Source organism: Onychomys torridus, chromosome 7 (assembly GCF_903995425.1).
Source record: "Onychomys torridus chromosome 7, mOncTor1.1, whole genome shotgun sequence".
Lineage (NCBI taxonomy): Eukaryota > Metazoa > Chordata > Mammalia > Rodentia > Cricetidae > Onychomys > Onychomys torridus.
The window spans coordinates 23,752,996-23,774,209 of record NC_050449.1 but is presented as its reverse complement, the minus strand read 5'-3'; the positions used below and the strand labels follow the sequence as shown (position 1 = coordinate 23,774,209).

Below are 21,214 nucleotides of genomic sequence, written 5' to 3'. Positions count from 1 at the left end.
GAGAACATATCCACATGAATTATTATATTTGGTTTTCACAAACACAAGATAAAGCAAGGCAATTGTAATAATTCCTATTTTATAAGCAAATAAGCCCTCCATCATCCAAGCTGTGGCCTCCAACTGTCCCACGTGGGCTGTTACTCTTGCAGTCTTGCCCTTAGCCCAGTGTGTGCCAGCAACTCTATTGCTCAGGCCTCCCTGGTGGAGATCTAGGGGTGCCTGTTACCAGACAATCTGCCTTGCTCCCAGTGGAATGCCTCTGGGATCATAATCGGCATGTAAATGCACACACTGCCTTTCCTTTAGGTCTACAAAACCATGGACTCACAACACTAAGCACCAGGCTCCACTATGTGCCATCTGACCATGTTCATGTGATGACTGGAACAAGGCCTGCCCTGCTCCAGGGCCTCTCTCTGTCCACATGTACCCATTCAGGAAGTCTGTGACACTGAGGACCCTTTGTCTTGCTTTTCTCTCCTTCTTTTCTTCTTCACCCTAAAGAAAGTTTCTCAGATGATATGGCCTTTTTCCCTTTATTTTGGGATTGCATGCCCTTCCCCTTCCCCCTATATGTGATATTTGTCTTAGCTGTTCTGTTTTAGTTAGTGCCAATATAGTGTTCCCTCCCACATATCCCTTTAGGGTGAAATGCCTGCTCAATATGCTTTAGGAAGGCAGTATATTTTAGGCAGCCTGATAAAAGGCTCTAATAGCCCCAGATTAATGCATTCATTCCTAGCCAATTGAAGGATTCATTACAGTGCTGGGACTGAGGCTCCACTCTGATGGATTTGCCCCTGGTAATGAGCCATTCAGTAGCTAGTGACCCTGCAGTGTTGGTGGCCTGCAGAAGGGGGCAGTGAGATGGAGCTCAGCTGATACAGATGAAGTACAAAGGCCTTGAGGAGAGCTTAGGGTATCTCCAGCCACTTGGGGGCAGTCATCAAAGCAGGAAGTGCTGTGGCCTTACAGCTGCCTCTAGAGTCCAGACTGAAAAGCTATGATGGGGTTATGTACCAAGCAGTGTCATAACAGACACAGTGCCTCTACCTCAGGGCAAGGCAATGTCCAACTCAGTTTTGACCGTGAACTCCTGAGAATGGCATGTAGGAGAAACTTCTAAATGATTGCCGTCCATGCAAATCTCCAAAGAAGGAGGATGAGAAGAATATCATAAAGAGCTCAGGAGACTTTTTCAGAGTGAGCTGGCCTAGTGCTTCACTGGAGTACAAGTCCTGGATACAATTGGCAGCATCTGGATGCTGACTGTTCCAAGTGTGTGCCGCCACACAGGAAGTTTGTGTGGAGTGTGCTAATGGTGTCTACTGGTGTCAGCACTGCAAACTATCCTACAACAAACAGGAATCCCTTACTTCAACAAAGAGTAATCTAGATCAAAATGTCAACAGTGCTGAAGTGGAGGAACTCCAGCTAACCCAAACTCCTCTTGCAGATAAGGGAGCTGAAGCTCTGAGGACAGGGGTTAGTTCAGAATGACACTAAGGGCACCAGAAGAGCCGAGGGCAGCAGAGACCCATGTCCTTTCTCCCTTGAATCCATGCCCTTTTGAGTTCATCATAACAATGTTCAGAAATGATCTTGCTCCATCCCCCAGTTGTACCTCCCTTTCCCAGTCTACACCTGCACAAGGGAAAATTCTACAGTAGGATGTAATGAACTCTTGCTCATCCCTAGCTGCTTTGGTCCAGGCAGATCTCTTATGGGATATAGCTTATTATCTTTATTATGCATTTTGGAAGTGAATGGTAGTGTTGATAAAAATAGGAATTGCCAAAGGAGCCAGCACCAGGCATTATGAGATGCTGTATGTGCAGTGTTGCTGCAAACAGTTCCCAGTGAGGGGCAAATGGAGACCCCCACACATCCACATAACCGTATCTCACAATTATTAAATATTGATTCAGCTCAGCAGGGGCTTGGGCCGGACGTAAAATGAAGGCAAGTACATTCACTTGTGCTGATCTAATCTAGACTGTGGCAGTGCCCCCTTGGCTGTCTCCACTGACCCTGATTCTCTGACTGGGAGTGTAGATCAGAGCCTACTCCACTGCCAGCCATTTTGACTCTAGAGAGAAACAGGCTGAGTTTGTATCTGGAGTTACAAGATATCTGAGATGTGAACACTAGAGCTTCATGAAACAGAGAGGAAGCCCACATGATGATGAATCGCAATTACAGGGAATTAGATTAGTATCAGTGTCAGGAGTAATCGTAAACATTTTCTGGTGCTGATGTTTGATAGCATTGGGAAGGGGTGGGGCAGTGGGGGATGATAGACAGGAAGAGAGACCAAAGATAAGAACAAATATGCAAGTCCATAGTGTGTGCTTAATGGAACTGAGATTTATTTTGCTGTGCGTCTTTTTAAGCCTCCAGATAGATCACAAAAATATACAGCCAGCCAGAAAAGAAATAGCCCAAATGTAATTTAAAGGACAGCTTTTTAACCGATACTTCAGCTTGGAGACACCTGTCCTATGTTCCTTGAAAATGCCCAGCTCAGGGGAGGAATGTTAAAGTTGCTGATTTATCTTCAGTAGCACAGACCTACTTTTAATTTATTGCCCAGTGACAGGGATTTTATTTAGCTTTTCCGTGTTGCTCAACACAGCCTTCTTGGAAAAGGGAGAGCAGCCCATAAGCCATTGTTTTCTTTGATGTCCTAGTACTTTAGAAGAAACTGAACTTGGACTTTCCAAAGCAAGTTAACATTTTCTGGAGCTTCACAACAAGTAGCAGATTCTTCAGCAGGAAGTAAAGTGCCTTGCCCTCTTTATAAACATATTCATTTTAAATGTATAGACACACACATACACACACGATACACACATACCATACTCACACCATACACACACACACACAAACACATATACCACACACGTACATACACACACACCACATACACACACATCATAACCACTTATACATACCACAAATACAACATATACACATATACATACATATAACACACATATAACCCACACATACACACATATAACACACCACACACATATATACCACACACACACAGATACACAATACACACATACACACACCACACACATCCCATATAAACACATATCATAACCACACACACACCACAAACACTATACACATATACATACATATAACACAACACGTATACACCCACACACACACACATGTGCAGGTTTAGGGTTGTATTTAGAAGCAAGTTTAGTCATTCCAGTTGTCAGTAGTTGATCGACAGAAATCTTCATCTTGAATATGTCCCTCCACCCATGGAACCACAGGAAAGATAATGAGTGTGACTTAGTTCCTGTGTGCAGGTGGACAGTAATGGTGGAACTCTATTTACTGCTGGACCATCAAGGTAAAACACGATAAGAGAGAAACATATTGCAGGTCCTACCTTCTCAAGTCTCCTCAGAAGGATGTTTGCTGTACAGTGGTTACTACAATATGTTATGGTTATGTTAGGTCTCAGCAAAGTGGTTTAAAGAAAGGACTTCTGATAATAATTAAAAAATATATAAATAAATTCTGGCTAGAGGTGGTTGAATGTATCAAGTTCTATTGTGAACTGGTCACCACTGTAAATGGCTTGGATAGTGGGTACAAAATGAAGTTTCATTCTCCTGATGGGTACAACTTTTTCAGGTTTATTGGTTTACTCATACTGTGTGCATTTTTTATAAGGTGCACATGTGAAGATAGGTATACCCATGTCATGGTGCGTCAGTGGAGGTCAGTGGCAGTACTCAGGATTCTGGAAATCAAACTGAGATAGTCAGGTTTCCATGATGAGCATGTTTACCACTTCCTATCCCACCAAGTCTTGAAGAACTCATTCTAATTCAGTGAAATTTCTTCCTTGGTATGTGCAAGGCCCTGGGTTCAATCTTCGGCACTGTTGAGAGGATAAAAACCCAATGAAGAGATAGAAACAATGAACACTCAACAAATGAGTGAGACATTCAGGTTGAAATATGTGTCATACACAGCTAGAAGCGGGGCACTGGGGTGGGGTAGGCTGCTTTAAAAAAATTGGGCAGGAAATGAGATCAAATAGTAAACCACTAAGCATATGATACTCTGGATGAAGATTTTGGGGGAGAGGAGATGAAACAGAAATTATAAAGCCATATTAAACACACACACACACACACACACACACACACACACACACACACATACATACACACCACTTGACATCTACAAGGAATGGAGAACAGATCAGAGCGTGGTGTGAAAAATAGCCCATGACATAGTAGCAACTTCACCCAAGCCAGCTGGGTGGTGTTTTGGAGACATAGCTATGAACTTTGAATTCTGTGCTCAATGCAGTCAAATCCTATTGGAGGGTTATACAGAGAGATGATAGAGTCCTTTGCGTGTGTGTGTGTGTGTGTGTGTGTGTGTGTGTGTGTGTGTGTGTGTGTGTGAGAGAGAGAGAGAGAGAGAGAGAGAGAGAGAGAGAGAGAGAGAGAGAGAGAGAGAGAGAGAATTGTCTTAGAATCCATTGGTTCTCAACCTCCCTAACACTGCAAGCCTTTAATACAATTCCTTATGTTATGGTGTGTTGTTTTTTGTTTTTCACTCTTTTTGAGGGTTCTGCCACCAGCTCCCAAATAAATCACACACAGAGTCTTATTATGTTACTTACTAATGCCCAGCCTTAGCTTGATTTAGTTTCTGGCCAGCTTTCCTTGTCTTAACTTATCCCATCTACCCTTTGCATCTGGGCTTTTCCCGTTCTCGTTCTCTTCTGTAATTCTTCCTCTTACTCTGTGTTTCTGGTTGTGTGACTGGGTGGCTGGGCCCTGATGTCCTCCCCATCCCTGGTTCCTTCCCTTTCCACTCCTCCATCCCTTTTACTCCAAAATTTCTCCTCCTATATATTCTCTCTGCCTGCCAGCCCCACCTATCCCTCTCCTACCTTGCCATTGGCCAGTTCTTTATTAGACCATCAGGTGTTTTACACAGACACAGTAACACAACTTCACAGGGTTAAACAAATGCAACATAAACAAAGGTAACACAAATTAAAATATTCTACTACAGTGGTCACCCCCCAACCTTAAAATTATTTCATTGTTATCTTATAATTGTAATTTTGCTACTGTTAGGAATAGTAATGTAAATATCTGATATGTGACCCCAAAGGGGTTGTGGTGACCCACAGATTGAGAACCCATGGCTTAGGTGTTTTAAAATTACTCTGTAGTATAGAGAATGGAGTGTAAAAGGGAAAAGGAAGACCAGAAAAGAAATAACACAGCATAAAGCAGACTTGGATAAGCAGAGGGCTGAAAATTATCTCAAGAGAGAAGAGAATGAGATTTAGGGAGGGTAAGGGTTATTTTTTGAAATAAAGTGAACAAGATTTAATAGTTGGACATGGAAAGCGAGGGAATGGGGGAAATTAAGGGCAACTCCTGTTTCTTTGTTCAAAGAGATTAGCTTGGCAACTGTGTGATTAATTAAAAAGGGGCATGCGAGGAGAGGATGAGGTTTTGGATTGGGAGAGGAAGAATCCAGAATTCTATCTGGGACACTGTAAATGCATTGGCTTTACTGAGCACACATTACTGAGCTCAGTATTGTTCTGAGCTCTTTATGCATGTGAACACATTAAATCTCTAGGAAAGCCCTGCAGGAAGGGCCATTATTATACCATCATTTTTATGGAGGGGAAAAACTGAGTTCCATCTCCATGTAGCTAATATGTGTGGATGCCAGGATTTCCTAGATGAGCATGCAGCATAAAAAGAGTCATGAACTCTGAATCCAGGAAGATCTGACAGCAGTTGGTGAGGCAGCCCATGGTCAGGAAATGTAGCTCTCCACCTCTGAGCAAAGAACTGAGAAGGGGTTAGTAAGACAAGAGATAAAAATGGTGTGACAATACACAGCTATGGAAGGAAAGGGAAGTCCTGGGTAAATGATGGTTTAATAATAACAGAGACAAAGAATTAGTCTCAGACTGGAGAAGCTATGGCACCTGGAATTTGGTTCTACAGACATTGGCCAATGTAATTCTAGTTGGAGCAGTTCCAACTGGAGCAGGTACAACAACTGCATTTGTATATGGATTCATGAGTTTGGTCCCTTAGCATGTGCTGGACACTCCAATAGCTAACTAAACCATTCATCAATATCACTCTTGCATAGGATATTATGCAACATGTAACATGAGTTGGAGACAAAACATTGAGTAGTTAAATAACTATCTCAAACATATATGGTTTCATACATGCATTTAGTGTTATTGGACTTTAGATTTAAGAACATTGAAGATGATACATATGTGATATGTATTTTACCACTACAAAAATTGTGTTGATGTGCATGGTGTGTGTGTATTGGGTGGCAGATAGGTAAGCAGTGGACCCACATCCAAGATTAGACTCAGGCTAACTGGTGTCAAAATGTTACTGATCTCTTCGGTAGCCTGGTGCTCTGGATCTCCATCTCTGTAGATGACCCTTAATGCATGTTAGCTCATGTGTCTTCATTGGTCAAGAATCAGTTGAGATAAGAGTATAAGGATAAGCAGGACAAGCAGGGGTAACCTGCTGTGCCAAAGCAAAGGCTTTAAACTTTTCTCAGAGTGAGCAGCAAACATTTAGGCTTTTGCGTTTGTTCACCCATTCACTGTCGGTCATCCAGCCAACAATTATTAAGAGGCTAGTAGAAGACAAGGTGTGTTCAGAAGATGAACCATGTTTCAGAATGCAGAGCTAACCAGGAGGAGCCTGTAAGACAGACAAAGCTTCACAAACCAAGGCATGAATCAAGAAATGTCTCAAACATCATGGTCAAGGACAGCCATAGAGGGTTGGGGATTTAGTTCAGTGGTAGAGCGCTCACCTAGCAAGCGCAAGGCCCTGGGTTCGATCCCCAGCTCAAAAAAAAGGGGGCAGCCATGGAATTAATTAGTGGAAGTGGTAATGGTCCTTGAGTGACAGAGATAGGTTATTAAGTTTTAGTGTCTGGATCCTCTGAATAAGGAGACACAAAAGAACACAAGACATGAACAGAGGGAATACTAAAGGGGAAGGCCATGCACCTGCAGAGATCTTTGGTGACTGTAAAGCAGTAGACTAGCAATATTCACGGACACATGGGGGTGGCCTATTTCATAAGTAAAGGCAACAAGGACATAGGTTTTGAGTTTTTGTTGGCATGAGGTACAACATCTGCTTCAGTCTGTCTTTCCTATACTCCTACATACTTTGGATTGAATGGCCAGCTTCTTCAGCTTGCACAGGTAAATGAATGTTGTTCAGACATCTTCCTCATATCTCAATTGTAGGGGCAGAGTCTGGCCTGAAACCTACTTGATTGCATTTCCCATAGCAAGTGGCCATTTGGTCCTCAGCCCTTGGTACCCAGATAGGAGAAATCCTTTCCTGAGTGATGCTAGGGAGCAGATGGCCCTGCATCAAGATTCATTGACATCCTGATGGGCCCACTTTCACCTGCTGTGAGCTGGTGAGGGAGAAAGAGTTATTGTCAAATTCCCAACTTGCCCTTTTCGATATAAAGTTCACTTGTAATTTTTTTTACTCTGCTTGCTAATGCATTTTGTTCTCCAGAGTGTGAGTGCCCCAGCTTCCTGCGTAGCCTTTAATTAGTTTCTGGATGATGACATCTCCACCGAGAAGCAACTGGTGCGTCCTTCCAATCTCGGGGGGAGATAAAAGAATCTAATAAAGACATTCAGTATTTCTAGGTGATGTGTTTGACAAGCTTTGTATTAACAAGAAGTCATGTTGAAACTTTTTCTTTCCCAGGCTGCACCCCCCCCCTCCTGCTCCAGCACTGTGACATTTTACAGGGGATTCACAGAGCTATTGCTCTTACTGAGAACTTGGAGGTCAGCACAAACAGGCAGGCATCTTTACCTCTCATGCTAAAGGGGAGAGGCTTCATTGTGATCTGTTCTCGAATCATAACCTTTATGATGGATTTAGTGGCAATAAGGACTCAGAACACAAAATCAGTTGAAAAACAGTTGCCAAGTAACCTTGGACTACAGTGAGAATGCATCCAGGGCTCTGAGAGTCAAGGTCAGATAATGAGCCATGTCTTCACTTGCCTAAGATAGTCCCAGAGACCACTGACACAAGAGCGTGAAAACAACTTGAGTTTCCATTCTGGCACAAGCCTTATCATTACCATTCTACTGGAGGAAGGCAGAAGCTTTCCCCAAGGCAGTCTCCTCTCTGTCTAACTTGACCTTGCAGGTACTAGAAGGGAAATAGGAATGTTCTTGATATCATTCGCATCCTCCTGCAGTCAAGAGTACAGCCAGCCAGGAGTTCACGGGACCTTCCTAGTGCAGGCAACATAATTCCCACTGCTCGCAGATTGATAGCCGTGGTTGAGTGCCTAACGACCAGCGCTGTTAGACAATTAGGAATTAAAGTGCAAATGACACCAGGAAGGCAGCTGAGCGTGGAGGTGTAGAGGTGGCAGGCAGCTGATTGACAGCACAGACACCAACTTCTTCAGTGCCGAGAAGGGACCACCTGGGGACCCGGCCTCCATTTTCACTTGGTTGGCCTCCATCTGACCCGAACAGGGTAGTGTGAGAAAGAGAAATGCTTGGCGCTTAGGTATATTGTGAGAGCAGGAAAAGAAGGAGTGGAGAGGATCACAGCCACAAGAGTGTGCTAGTCTATACATGCATCCTCACAGATGAGCTCACATTGTTTACATCAACATACAGAAATACAGGCTTGATCCTGGGGAGCGGTGATAGCACAGACTAGTGCAGTAGAAAGACAGTTCTCTGCTTGAAGGGCCTTCTGAACAGAAGCAAGAGCATGCTAACATCCTCCTGAATTTGGAAAAGGTAGTGACCACAGGAACTGCATTCTAAGGAACAAAAGTATGTCCCCCTCCCCCACCTGCCACAGCTGGCGCTGGAGCCACCAAGGCTGAGTCTGCAGAATCCTCGAAGCCTAATAGGATCTTTTCCTATCCAAGTCCTAAGTCAGTCGTTCAGGGTTTGTATAGACAACCCCTGTAAAGATGTGTCTGGGGTGCGGTAAAAGTGGTCATTATCACGGTGTGGCCTGCCGGAATTGGTCCACTTCCTTTCAATATGCCTTCTTGCTTTTGAGAAAGGGACCCCAGCAAGGTGTTAGATGCCAAGAAAGCAAAGAAAAATCTTGAATGGGGCCTGCAGTGGGGTTTCAGTGGCTGCAGGGGGACTGTGGCTGTGAAGACCTCCAGGAGAATTTAGTAGCTGGGACACCAGAGACATAACAATGCCTGGCCCCATTCCTGAGCTGGTTGCTGAGAAGCCATTGGATTAGTCAGAAGATGTAGCTGTGCAGGGTAAGGAAGGCCTGCTCAGCAATCTAGGATTGGTAAGGCCTACTCCCTACTCAGCAATCTAGCATTGGTTTATATGGCAAATAGTTAAGCTGTTTACTACTAACTGATCAAAATTCCCGCTATCTCACTCACAATAGCATTCAATTGTAGAGTGATTAGCAGCCCAATAAGTGCTTTTCAATTATACCTACATATTTACTTTGATCCCCCAAACCCTGTAGGAAGAGCTGGGCTCTGACATTGACCACTTCCTTTCTCCTTCAGTGGAATTTCATGAGCTCTTTAAGTGTTCTGAATTAAATGGAAAACACATGGCAAGAATATAGTCCTTATTAGGTGGTCAACAAATAACAGTATTCTTCCATGAGAAATAATAAGAAAGCCACAGCATTTCCTGTTGTTTGTTTTTTGTTGCCCCTTTCCCTGTAAAACTGTAGAGTGAATCAGATTAATTGATCCCCTCTTCAGGTTAGGCACATTTCAGGTTGAGGCTTTCTGGCTTGGAAACTTGGCTGTTAGTTTTTGGAGATACCTGGTTAGTGACTGCATGTGTCTGGCTGCCTGCGTCACAATGGACTTGGCTTACCTGTTTAACTGGATAGCTTCAGTTTTTCCCATGCACGGGAAGACCAATGTCCGAGGCATTACCAGGAGGATCTCCAAATAAGCAGCCATGCTGAACGCCCTGCCAGATGCTCTCCAGGGCCTCTTGAATTTGTTTCTGTTGTTCAGTGACCCCTGGTTTCCCATTCCATCTTTGTATCCTTTGATGAATTGGAAACTAAGGAGCTGGTCCATATCAGGATGGTGGCATAAGGCAAGAAAGGCCCTCAACTCAAACTCTGTACCATTGTTCTAGAAACTAGAACCCAGACTGTCCTGTCTGAGTGTCAGGATGTGTCATGATTAGCAATCTTTTTCTTGTTCTCCCATGAAGCAGCTGATGAGGAGACCCATTTTAGCAATTTCTTAGTTGATGTCCACTACAATGGAGCACTTATGGTTACAGGTAGGGGCTGTGAAATTCAATTTACACTAATATACCCAGGAGCAGAGAAGCATGGCATGATGAATGAATGGTGTTTACTTTATCCTTCTATGTCTCCATCAGGAATGATTAAACTGGGCCAGAGAGCAGAGCTTATAAAAACTTCCTTCTACATTTCAGTTGATCCTGAAATACCCACATTCCAAACTTTAGAACCACTGGTTTATGACTAATCCTGACTAAATCACCAGATTTTCTCCCAGGGCTTCATGATTTTTCCTTGGTTCTAATATGGAGAAGCTGAGAGTGGAAGAATAAGATGTAACAAATGACAAAATTGTTTTGATGAAAGAAATAACCATTGCCCGAGGTGGTATCATTATAGAGCTTTCCCATTTTCAGACCCTCATCTGCGATTCTGAACAACTAGTCTGGCTTCATTCCCTAGAAAGAGCAGCAGCCGCTATCTCCTTGCTGGCAGGAGAGTAATCCTGTACCTATCTGGGGCTGGGATTGAGTCCTCACCCTTCAGAAGCTGTTGACCTCAGGGCCATTGACACCTCTGAGGTACTGGCTGGTGACTGCTGTCAGGAGCACAGACATGGTAACCACCCCACCTTGGCCTTTAAATCGGGCAAATTCCCTCATGTAGAAAGCCTGCATTTCACTTCATATTGGCCTCTAGGGATACATGAGTATTAGTAATACCACTGAGTCATACTTGAATAATAGTTTATGTTTAAAATGTGGTATTTCCACATTTTTCTTTGACCCATAAAGCATGAGTTAAGAAGGATATTAATTTCATTAATGCAATCAGTGAGTGAAATGATTTATGCACATTTATATCACTAGTAATTTGAAGATCTCAGCTCAATACTTGGTCTTTTGATGTAAATCTTAGAGTTTCTCTTTGTAAATAATACCACAGACCCCACAGCTCTGTAAATGTACTTTGGAGCATGCAGACATTAAAGAGAGAGAGAGAGAGAGAGAGAGAGAGAGAGAGAGAGAGAGGAAAAAATTAGAAGAGAATGGGAGAACAGAGCAAGCAAATGGGTGACTTGTGTTTTCAATCACAATAGACCTAATAAGAATGTCTATTAGTCATGGACTTGAGACAGGTGGCCTTTGTTGATGACTTCTCTGTTACCAGGTAGATACAGTCCAGTGGACCTGTGTGCATGCAGGAGTCAGCAGACACAGTGGCTGCTTCAGAATCGTCCCTGGGGACCACATCTCTGGTTTAGCTTACACTGAAGGAAGATGAATGAGAGGAAGAGGAACACGATATGCTCAGGATGGAATAAGCAGGATATTTGAATATGCATACCAATGTGGAAAGTTAGAAGAAAATGTGTTAGTGGAGCCTTCCATGAACTTCGGGGTAGAGAATAACACCATATACATGGTACTGAGAAGGGCTCCTTCAGCTAAGTTCCTGATGGGCACACAAATGTTGCCATGGAACTATGAAAGAAAGGAATGAGATGTAGCAAATGGTGGAAGTGTTCAGATGAGAGAAATAACCATTGCCCATATTTCTGTTATTAAGGAGCTGGGTGGATGGAGATATGGGGCAGATATTTTTAGCAAAACCCAAGGAATGTAGTGTTGGAGCCTGCAGCCTACAAGACTGACCTCTGAGAAGAGCAGACAGTGGGCATCACCCATAGCTTGCAGATATGCTCCATTTTTATCCCTGATTGGCAGTTTGCCCTTGAACAAATGACTACATTCCCTCTAACTCTTCCTTCATCTGTGAATAATAATAATAGAAATTCCTCGTAAGATTCTTAAAATATTTTCAGTGAACTTACTCCCTGCAAAGTGTCTAATGCACAACAGCGTTTCCCAAGCAGCCAACGTACATAAAACATAGATGTTATGTTTCTTATTTAAAAAGAAATCTTTTAATATATGTATTTGCAATTCCAAGGACTTTTTTAGCCATAAGATTCCTTACTAGAACTCATATACCACACTGCCAATTTCAGTTGTGTGTCCTTAAATAATTTCCTAGACCCCACCCCTATCTGCATTTTTATCTCATAATCAGGTGAATAAGGAGTTCCCATTTACCTGGGGTTTATTGATGTCAATGATAAAAGCCTTGTGTCATAGGAAACACTTCAAAATTGTCATGATGATTCAAAATAATACCTATTCACTGGGTTAATTACAGAGAAACGTGTGAGTGTGTGTGTGTGTGTGTGTGTGTGTGTGTGTGTGTGTGTGTGTGTGTAATTATGTCAGTGATATGTATATCACCACTTGCACAGCAAGTATTTGAAAACCGGTAGCTATCGTCATTGCTGTATACACGCATAGACCTTGAGGATATACAGGGACTTTCATTTGTTCACATTTCTGCTCAGCCTTGCAAAAATACTCATTCATCTAAAATGTATCTGTGAAACACGAACATAAAGTTTGCTCGACACAATGGCATGTACTGAGCAATTCAGGGAACAAGACAACCAGGAGAGCTGCCATTTCCACTAGAAGAGACCAGCATGAGAGTATAGCTCTGTGGTAGAATGATGGCCTTTCATCCTAAAGGCAGTGAACTCAATCCTCCAGCACCACAAAGTAAATGGAGAGATAATGATCATGGAACAATTAATCCAAAGCAGAGACTCTATCTTAGAAAAGATGGCTAAGGATGACTTCTTTGAGAAATCAAGATGCAAAGGCTAAGGCAGACAAGCTATATGAAGGAGAATGGGAAATTTTGGAGGGACCTTTGTATCAGGAAGGGCTGAATATACTTTAGGACTAGAGGAGGCAGTAGACAAAGAGGATACCTGGGGTGAGGCTAGGAGAGAAGTAGGGTGCATTTCATGGAGGGACTTCTAGGCTAAGAAAGTTTTCTGCATGTTCTTGGCTGACTTATCACCATTTCTGTCTGTATTGGGGAAACATAGTCCCATATCTTGCCACACAGGTTGACCCATTCCTAAGCAAAGCAGCTTTGCAGTAGAATTTGCCTGGCATACAGTGGCTGCATCCTTAATAGCTCCCCCATCAGCACTGCACACTTTGCATCAGGCTATTTTCATGGCCTGAGTGTCTCTGTGAAGTCTATATGCCAAAAAGGTGGCTGGTACCCCGGCTTTGGGCTTTTAACTCAGTGAAGTCAGAAGTCCTTAGGACACAGCAGAGAAAAAAGTGCCAGCCGTGAACACTGTCCTGAGTAGTTTTGGACATCCTAGACCTTCACTAGTGAGCAAAGAGAAGTGCCTCTGGCAGCAATGGAGGCCATCTGGGAGGCATAGATCTGCATGCATCCTGGGAAGTACCTGGTCGAGGCATTTATGTGCATTCTCAGCCCCACAGGACTGCACAGTGCTTAATAAAGCATCTTAATTTGGATTTAATAGGATATCTACTGTGTGCTAAAAACAGCAAATTGCTATTTATTAATGACATAATTATTAAAACTCAACACCTGGGCACTGTAAGCTGAACTAGGAATAGGAAAGTTCCTCAGAATACTGTTTTAATAATTACCTTATTTAATTATTTACATATTTGAATTAGAATTCAGTAATAGCCAGATGAAACCTTAATAAAATGTATTGAATGTGGAATTTTATCCTCTGAATATGGTTCACCCTACTTCTGTCTTTCTTCCTAAATATATCCCAAATATTTCTTAGTCTTTCTGTTTGTGTAATTAGTATATTTTAGATTTAGACCTCAAATGCCATCAGTCATCAAGTACACACATGCTCAGAAAATGGCATGGCTTTGTGAGGCACCATTGAGGTTCAGCAGATGCCATTTGTGGCACTTGTTCTCAGCTCTCCCCAGCTTGCTTTCAGCTGTGCTCTTGGTCTCTTTCCTCACGTGACTCTAACTGCTCACAGGACGTTTCTGCCCGGTTGTCTCCCGGCATCTTTCCCATCGGCATGTTGTAATCAGAATGACGCTAGCTAAAGCTCTCCACCAAGCCAACTGCTTTTCTGAGACCCCTCCCCTTTCCAGGCTATCTTTCTGTTCCATCCTTGGCAATTGCTCTCCAATCCACCCCTTTCCTTCTCTCTGCAGAACTAACAGTTCAATCCAGGCTTGGAATATCACTCATGTAGATAGATTTCTCTAATTCCAAGTTATCCCAGTTCCATTCTGACACATGGTTAACAGATTCTTCTTCCTAAAATAAAAATTTAAAATTATGCCATTCTATTTTTTTTAAATCAAATACTTGCCATAGCCTATTGAAATTAACAGTCCAAGACCTAACCCTCCAGCCTGCTCTGCAATCTGGCTCCCTGGTACCTCATTGATCTTCTATGCCTTTTTCACTGATTCTTGTGAAATCTATTGACTGTCTATTCTGTTTTGACACTGCACACAAGTTTGCCAACCATGTGCAGCAAATAAAGTCACTTATCGAATGCCTCAGGTCATTTCTGAAGTTGTTTCTTCAGTCACTGAAGAACCTCACATATGCCAGAATCCACAGAATTGCTGGTTCCCCTTTGTAGATGAAGAAGGTAGCCCAGGATCTGGAGTCCTGTGGGACACTGCCTTCTGCTGGTAGATGTATGTACCTTGTGGACTTTTTTGCTAACTCATCCATAGAGTGTATTTCTGGTCCCTGTAATGCAGCCCTACTTTTGGCTCAATGCATGATTCTTTCATGTTTGTTACTATCCAAAGCAGATGCTAATGTGGGGTAAAATCATCTCTGACACGCCCATGCACTGTGGCCATCCCTCCTTCTAACTCACAGCACTTATCACATGCATCCTTCATTTCACAATCACACACAATTTTCTGGTACATTTTGCTTCATCCTTCAACTCAATAGAATGTTTTTAATGCACTGTTTCCCAAAAACAAATTGAAAGTACATGGAGAGCTAACGAGACTGGTATAATTCTGCATGCCATAAAATACCTAATACCCAATTGTGTATAGAGTATATATTCACAAGCACTTTGTGCCTTTTGGCACAGCTGCTAAAGAAGAATCTCTTCCAATAGTGGTTGATTATACATAGGCACAAAAATAATCTCACTAATGGTTCTTTTCTTATGACACATTTTTTTTTTTGTTTAACAATCTTCTCCTCATCTCCATCCCAGACTTGAAAAACTTTTACTCAGCCCATAAAATTTAGCATAGCTGTCACATGTCCCAAAAGGGTCATGCAACACCCACCTACAATCAAGCTTAGGCATCTGACTTCTGTGCTCCCACGGCGTTTGATGAATCCTTCTATGTCACAATATATTAAAGGTTGGATTCGTCTGTCTGTTTTATATTTTTAGATTACATTATCCTTAGGGACAAGGACTTTATGTTCTTAATGCTTAGCACAATGCTGGCATATGGAGAGTGACTCATGAATATTGACAAGAGAATGAATGAATGGGTGAATGAATAAATACAAGCAAACAAAGCAACCCTCGTATGTCTCTAACAGCCTGCATTAAGGGAAGGGAGATACAGAAAGTATCCATGGAAACAGAAATACAGAGAGCCTATCTCTTACTTCCCCAAGTCTTTCTTATGAGCAGGAATTAGCTAAAATCATAGTGTCTCCTCGCCAGCTCAGTTTAATTTTTCAGGGAGGTGCTGAGGCTAGAACTCAAGGCTTCATGTCAAGGGTGTGCTCTGAGCCTCTAATTTAATCTTAAAGATGACAGTGTGCTATAAGTTGCCACCTAGAAAGCGAAACTTTCCACCCCAGAACATCTGCACTCGTTGATTTAGCTCTCATCACTGTGGTTGTGTCTGTTGTCTCCTGAGCCTCATACCAAGCTCCGTTGGATCCATCCAGGGCAGTATGCCTCCTTCAAGCTCTGCTGTTAGGCTGGCTAGGAGAGGTGGTAAGCACTTCTCCAACATCTCCTTCATGAGTTGGATACCTTCCAGTTGTAAATGATAGGGGTGGGGGAGGAGATGATTCTAGATGATTCTTTCAAGCATGAGGTGTGATTGTCTCATTTAATATACTTACTGTGCTGACAGCTCTGGCCCACTCCACCTTCCATGCCACTTTGGGACTGTCCATTGTTCTCCAGTGTATGATTAGCAGATTAGCTATCATGTAGGAAGCCAGGAAAATGAACTCCCAGTCAGCCTTCCAAAGCAAGAATAATTCATTACCCAGCCTGATTCCCACTTAAAATGTACTTTACGTACACTTCCAACTACAACCCTTAAATCACCCTGTGTTCACAAAGTCCATCATTTTTTTTTTTTTTATTTTATTGCGTGGCATTGGTGTGACATAATCCCTTGCAGAGAATCTCGGAGTGCTTTACAGATCAATAAATTACTTACCTGCACCATTTAAGGATGTCTGCAAGGCCAGGGTAGACACTCTGCAGGCAGTCTGTGTTCCAATTAACAAGAACGGCTGCATGAGTGCCAAAACTGGGCAGGGGCAGGGACCAAACTGATGTGTTGGGCCAAGAGTTCACCAGAAGGAAATGCTGTAGTTAAAGTTCTGTGAGTAAAATTCATCAAAGATTTTACATCCTCAAGAGTTCTGTCAAACTGTAGAACTAAGAGAATTTAGAAATGTCTATGTCAAGGAGTGTGCAAATCAAATGCCCAGTTACCAACATTATCTATTGCCTTTCTATCCTGACAGGCACACTCTGGCTTTTAATGACCAACTGCAAATTATAATGTTAGATCTTAAACATCCTAGATTGTAGAGCAATGAGTCTCTCATCCCACTGCTTTAATTCTGTCTTATTTATTCTTTATTTCTAGCTTAATGTGCAGGAATGGACACACACACACACACACACACACACACACACACACACACACACACACACACACACACACACACACACACACACACAGCCTCTTTACCTGAAATTCAATGGAGATTTAAGTCTAATAACAATTGATTTTGCTTACTGTATGAAAGACACTTTGCACATGAAAACATAAAAATAAATGATGAAAAAAAGCTCTTCTTTAAGACCTTACATGGAATTAGAAGGGGTGGAAACTCATCCAGTTGGGGTACCGTCTGAGAAAAGCAGTGGAGCACACACAGGAGCCGGAGGATAGAAGATAAGGGAACAAAACACAGCACATGCTTGGGAGCCATGAGTATACTACACGGGTGGGGTGTGGAGCATGAATGGGAGAAAATGATGGAGAAAGGAGAACAAGGAGGAAGGCTAGGAGGAGATGTCTCCATCATTTTCCTTTCCCAGGAGAAAGGGTCCAACAGGAGTATGGATGCTAGAAATACTTATTGAACTTCTACTGTGGATACCTTTTTATGAGGAAGATATGGTTTAGGCTCAGCCCACCCGAAAATGCATAGATAAGTGAATGAGTGACTCCTAGCAAAGAGGTATAATGTAGTGGGATGATTCTATGTATGATTAGACTTTAGCAGCTCAATAAATAACAATGTCACTTCATCTTAAAGTATAGACCATTTGACAGATTAGACAAATGAGTGGCCACATGGAGAATCCAGTATCACATTGCCTATGGTAAAGCTGACAGTGCAGAAGTGGGTTCAGATGTAAAGCTGTCAGTATAGAAGTGGGTTCAGATGTATAGCAAGAATGAACTTCTGTCGCAGGTTTCAGCATGAGATAGGGTATGTAAGCCAGTGCTTGACCAGGGATCTTCTCCTGGAAATACAATGGGAAGAGCACAGCAGGACACAGCCTTAAAGGGAAGCCAGGCTCCAATACAGAAGCCAAGGAAGCAAAAGTCTCCCCAACATTAGGCATTTGAGGGAATACTCCCCTTCTTTGCAGGAGAGGGGTCACATGAACATAGCTCACTGATATGAGTGCCCAACCATCTGTGTCTAGTATGTTCTGGAAACACAGGTGAAAAACCAGAACTGGATATGAGTTGTTAAAGGGGACAAGTATATGGTAAAGGAAATAACAATGGCCTTGGCCTTAAAAGATTATCTACAAAGGATATAAGTAAGAATATAGATGCTCTGTGATGACCAGAAAAGGCATGGTATGTTGGGAACAAAGCAAGGGTAAGTGGCTGTGGGGGTCACTAGAGATGCCTGGGGGACGTTAGTTGATGCTCAGTTCTGAACGTCCTCTCATGTTGGCCTAGAGAACCTGGTTATGTCAGGTAGGCAACAGGGAGAATCCAAGCTATTTATGTAGCTATGTGCTATGTTAAGAATTGCATTACATAAAGTCATCTCTGAATTCAATGAGAATGACTCATGGACCTGTGTTGGAGGTGTGTCTATAGTAGGGTGGTGTAAATGAAGATAGAAATTAGTTGGGGAAGGTACTGCAGCATTGCAGAGGAATTGATCTCCCTCTGGACTTTTTTTTGTGTTTAATTTGTAAGCTAAATCCAAGGTAAGATTCTTTTCATGTTTAAGGTAATTCTTATGATTTTTCATCTTTTACAAGTGTAGTCCATATGTTTCAATCTTTGGACTCTTCTGTCAGCTTCTAGTTTAAGACAATGAAGAGATTTTTATCAGCAGAATTTTTATGTTCCTTCTATCTGTTTTGTCTCCACAGTATCTCCCAAAATTGTAGAGATTTCTTCAGATATCTCCATCAACGAAGGGAGCAACATCAGCCTCACTTGCATAGCCACAGGTAGACCGGAGCCTACAGTAACCTGGAGACATATTTCTCCCAAAGGTAAGAGCAGCAGCTCAAGAGAGATAATAAGAATCTTGTTTGACATGGATGAGAGGTTGTGGTACTGGCTACTGAGTCCAAAGGGAGCTAAGATTCTGGTAGTCTGAATGGAACTCATGGCTCTGTAGATGTGGTTGTTCCGTGCACGGTGGCCATCGCTGTGACAGCCTCAGAAGGTGTACCTGGATATGTGTTTGCAATCTCATGTCGATGAGTTCTGCTTGAGTCTGGGTGAAATAGTGATGAAGATATTCTGTGTAAACTTGTCACATTGAGAGTGATGACTGAACTACTGTGTTGGTGACATTGTCCAGCTGGTATTTGAAGAGATAGGAAATACAAACACATAATGACAGATGAGAGCTCTAAATGCCATATTCCTAACAAGATATTTCCCTGGTCTGTGCTGCATCCTCAGCATTGCCAAAAATCTGGTCATTAGCTGTTTTTGTGGTTTTGCTGCTTTGTTTCCCCCGCCCTTTGGATATTTCCTAAATAACAAATATAACATAATATGTGGCTGAATTGCAAAATTTATGTTGCCAAAGTGTTCAGATGTTCTGAAGACCAAATTGAGTGATTTGTGCTTTGAACCTTTAGGATGTGACAAGATGTCACTTATCATTAAGGTAGCTTTTATTTGTTATCAAGGAACATAATATTACTTCATTCATTCCCAAATATTTGTAGAAAATGCAAACATCCGGGCTATTCTAGGCACTGGGGAATTAGCAAAAACCCCCAAACTAACACATTTCTGTTCTTGTGAACTTGTATTCTCATGAGACAGATGACTGAGTAACAAGTACTGGTTAAGACTGAGAAAATGGAGTGGTATACATTGATTAGTGACAAGGAATTAGTTAAGAAATACTAACACTTGAGCGAAGATATTGTCTGAAGTCCTCAGATCTGTTGCTGATCACTGGCTGATGTATGTAATTACATATGAATTTATGCCCATGAATATTTAGGCATATGTGTGGACTGATGAAGGCTTGTATGTTGCTAGGTAGGGCAAGGTTAAGGATCCCAAAGACACCCTTGCAGAGGCTTTCTGCTCGTTATAGGCTGTGTGCCTCCAGAGTAGATTCTGAGGAGAATGATGGGAAGGAAAGTTATTATGAGTGCTCTTGGGATCAGCTTCGGTAGAGGAAAAGGGAAGGAGGCAAGCTTGGGTGGGAGGAGATGATGAGTGATGATGTGGACCATGGAAACATTTCAGATGTCTGTGTCACACTTCTGAAGCACAATGGTCCTTCTACTTTGTCTTCTCCTAAGATCATGGTGCTAACCCTATATATCAACCCAGTAGTTCATTGTTGGATGTAGGCTGTCCCCAGCGTTGGACTATAACAGCCTCAAATACAGAATGTCCTCTCAAACTGTGACAGTGTACCATGACAGATGATCTCAAAGTTGCGACATGTTCAGGTTTATTTGTCCTGAACTCCAAGGAGCTGTTTGGCCGTCATTCCTGATGCCATCCCTGTGAAGAAAGAGGTGAGGGAGGACATTTTGCGTTTTGGTCAGTCCCTCCTTTTGAGATGGCCTTCTGTGTGGACTGGCTCAAGTCTGGAAGGAGACTTCAGTTGTGCGTGAGGTCATTAGTGATGGAAAATGGGCCTGGAACACGTGTAAAGGTGGAGATACCTAAATGTGCAGGCTTTTCAAGTCTACATCCCCCATTCATCACAGCTTACTCACCAAGTCCCCAGTGCTATAAGATGCCAGGCCAGTCTGCCTTTCAAGACTGCAGAACATTTATCACCTGGGGTAGACTTTCTTTACCTATTCCAAGTGACTCTGTCTCTAGTTTGATGCCCCTTCTCAGGCCCATCCCTGGCCGGTCAGCGGTCAGCTCTTTGTCATTGTGCTGATGTTTTCTGCCCTTTCTCCTCCAGATGGCTTCTGCTGTCCAATCCTGTTATGCCTACATCTCCTCTACACTTTTCAGTTCTCCCATTTTACTCACGATTTCATAAGTATTTCTGCCATGATTTCATTTTATTCTCCCCCTTCTCTCCTTCTCTCCACCCCTCTCTTCCTCTTCCACTTTTATTTGATGCTGGTTCTGCTATATTTTGGGGATCCTTTGTTCCTCCTTTTGTGGCTGTGAACTTAATTCACTTCCCTAGGAGATTTTCACCTGAGCCGGGGCCAGATGCTGCTACTTTCCTGAGGTTTTAGCTACTATGGAAACAGAAGATGGATCAAGGGGAGAGGAGCAGGCTGATCA

The 21,214-nt window shown here is 42.6% G+C and overlaps 1 protein-coding gene across 4 annotated transcripts in view; it reads left to right on the top strand.

Moving 5' to 3' along the window:
* The window catches only part of Ntm (neurotrimin), a 420,481-nt gene that overhangs the window by 280,039 nt on the left and 119,228 nt on the right, over positions 1–21,214 (top strand). For all 4 annotated transcript variants that reach the window (XM_036192025.1, XM_036192027.1, XM_036192026.1 and 1 more), the window contains exon 3: positions 18,850–18,975. In XM_036192025.1, coding sequence (XP_036047918.1) covers positions 18,850–18,975 — 126 coding nt within the window. The remainder of the gene's footprint in view (positions 1–18,849; positions 18,976–21,214) is intronic.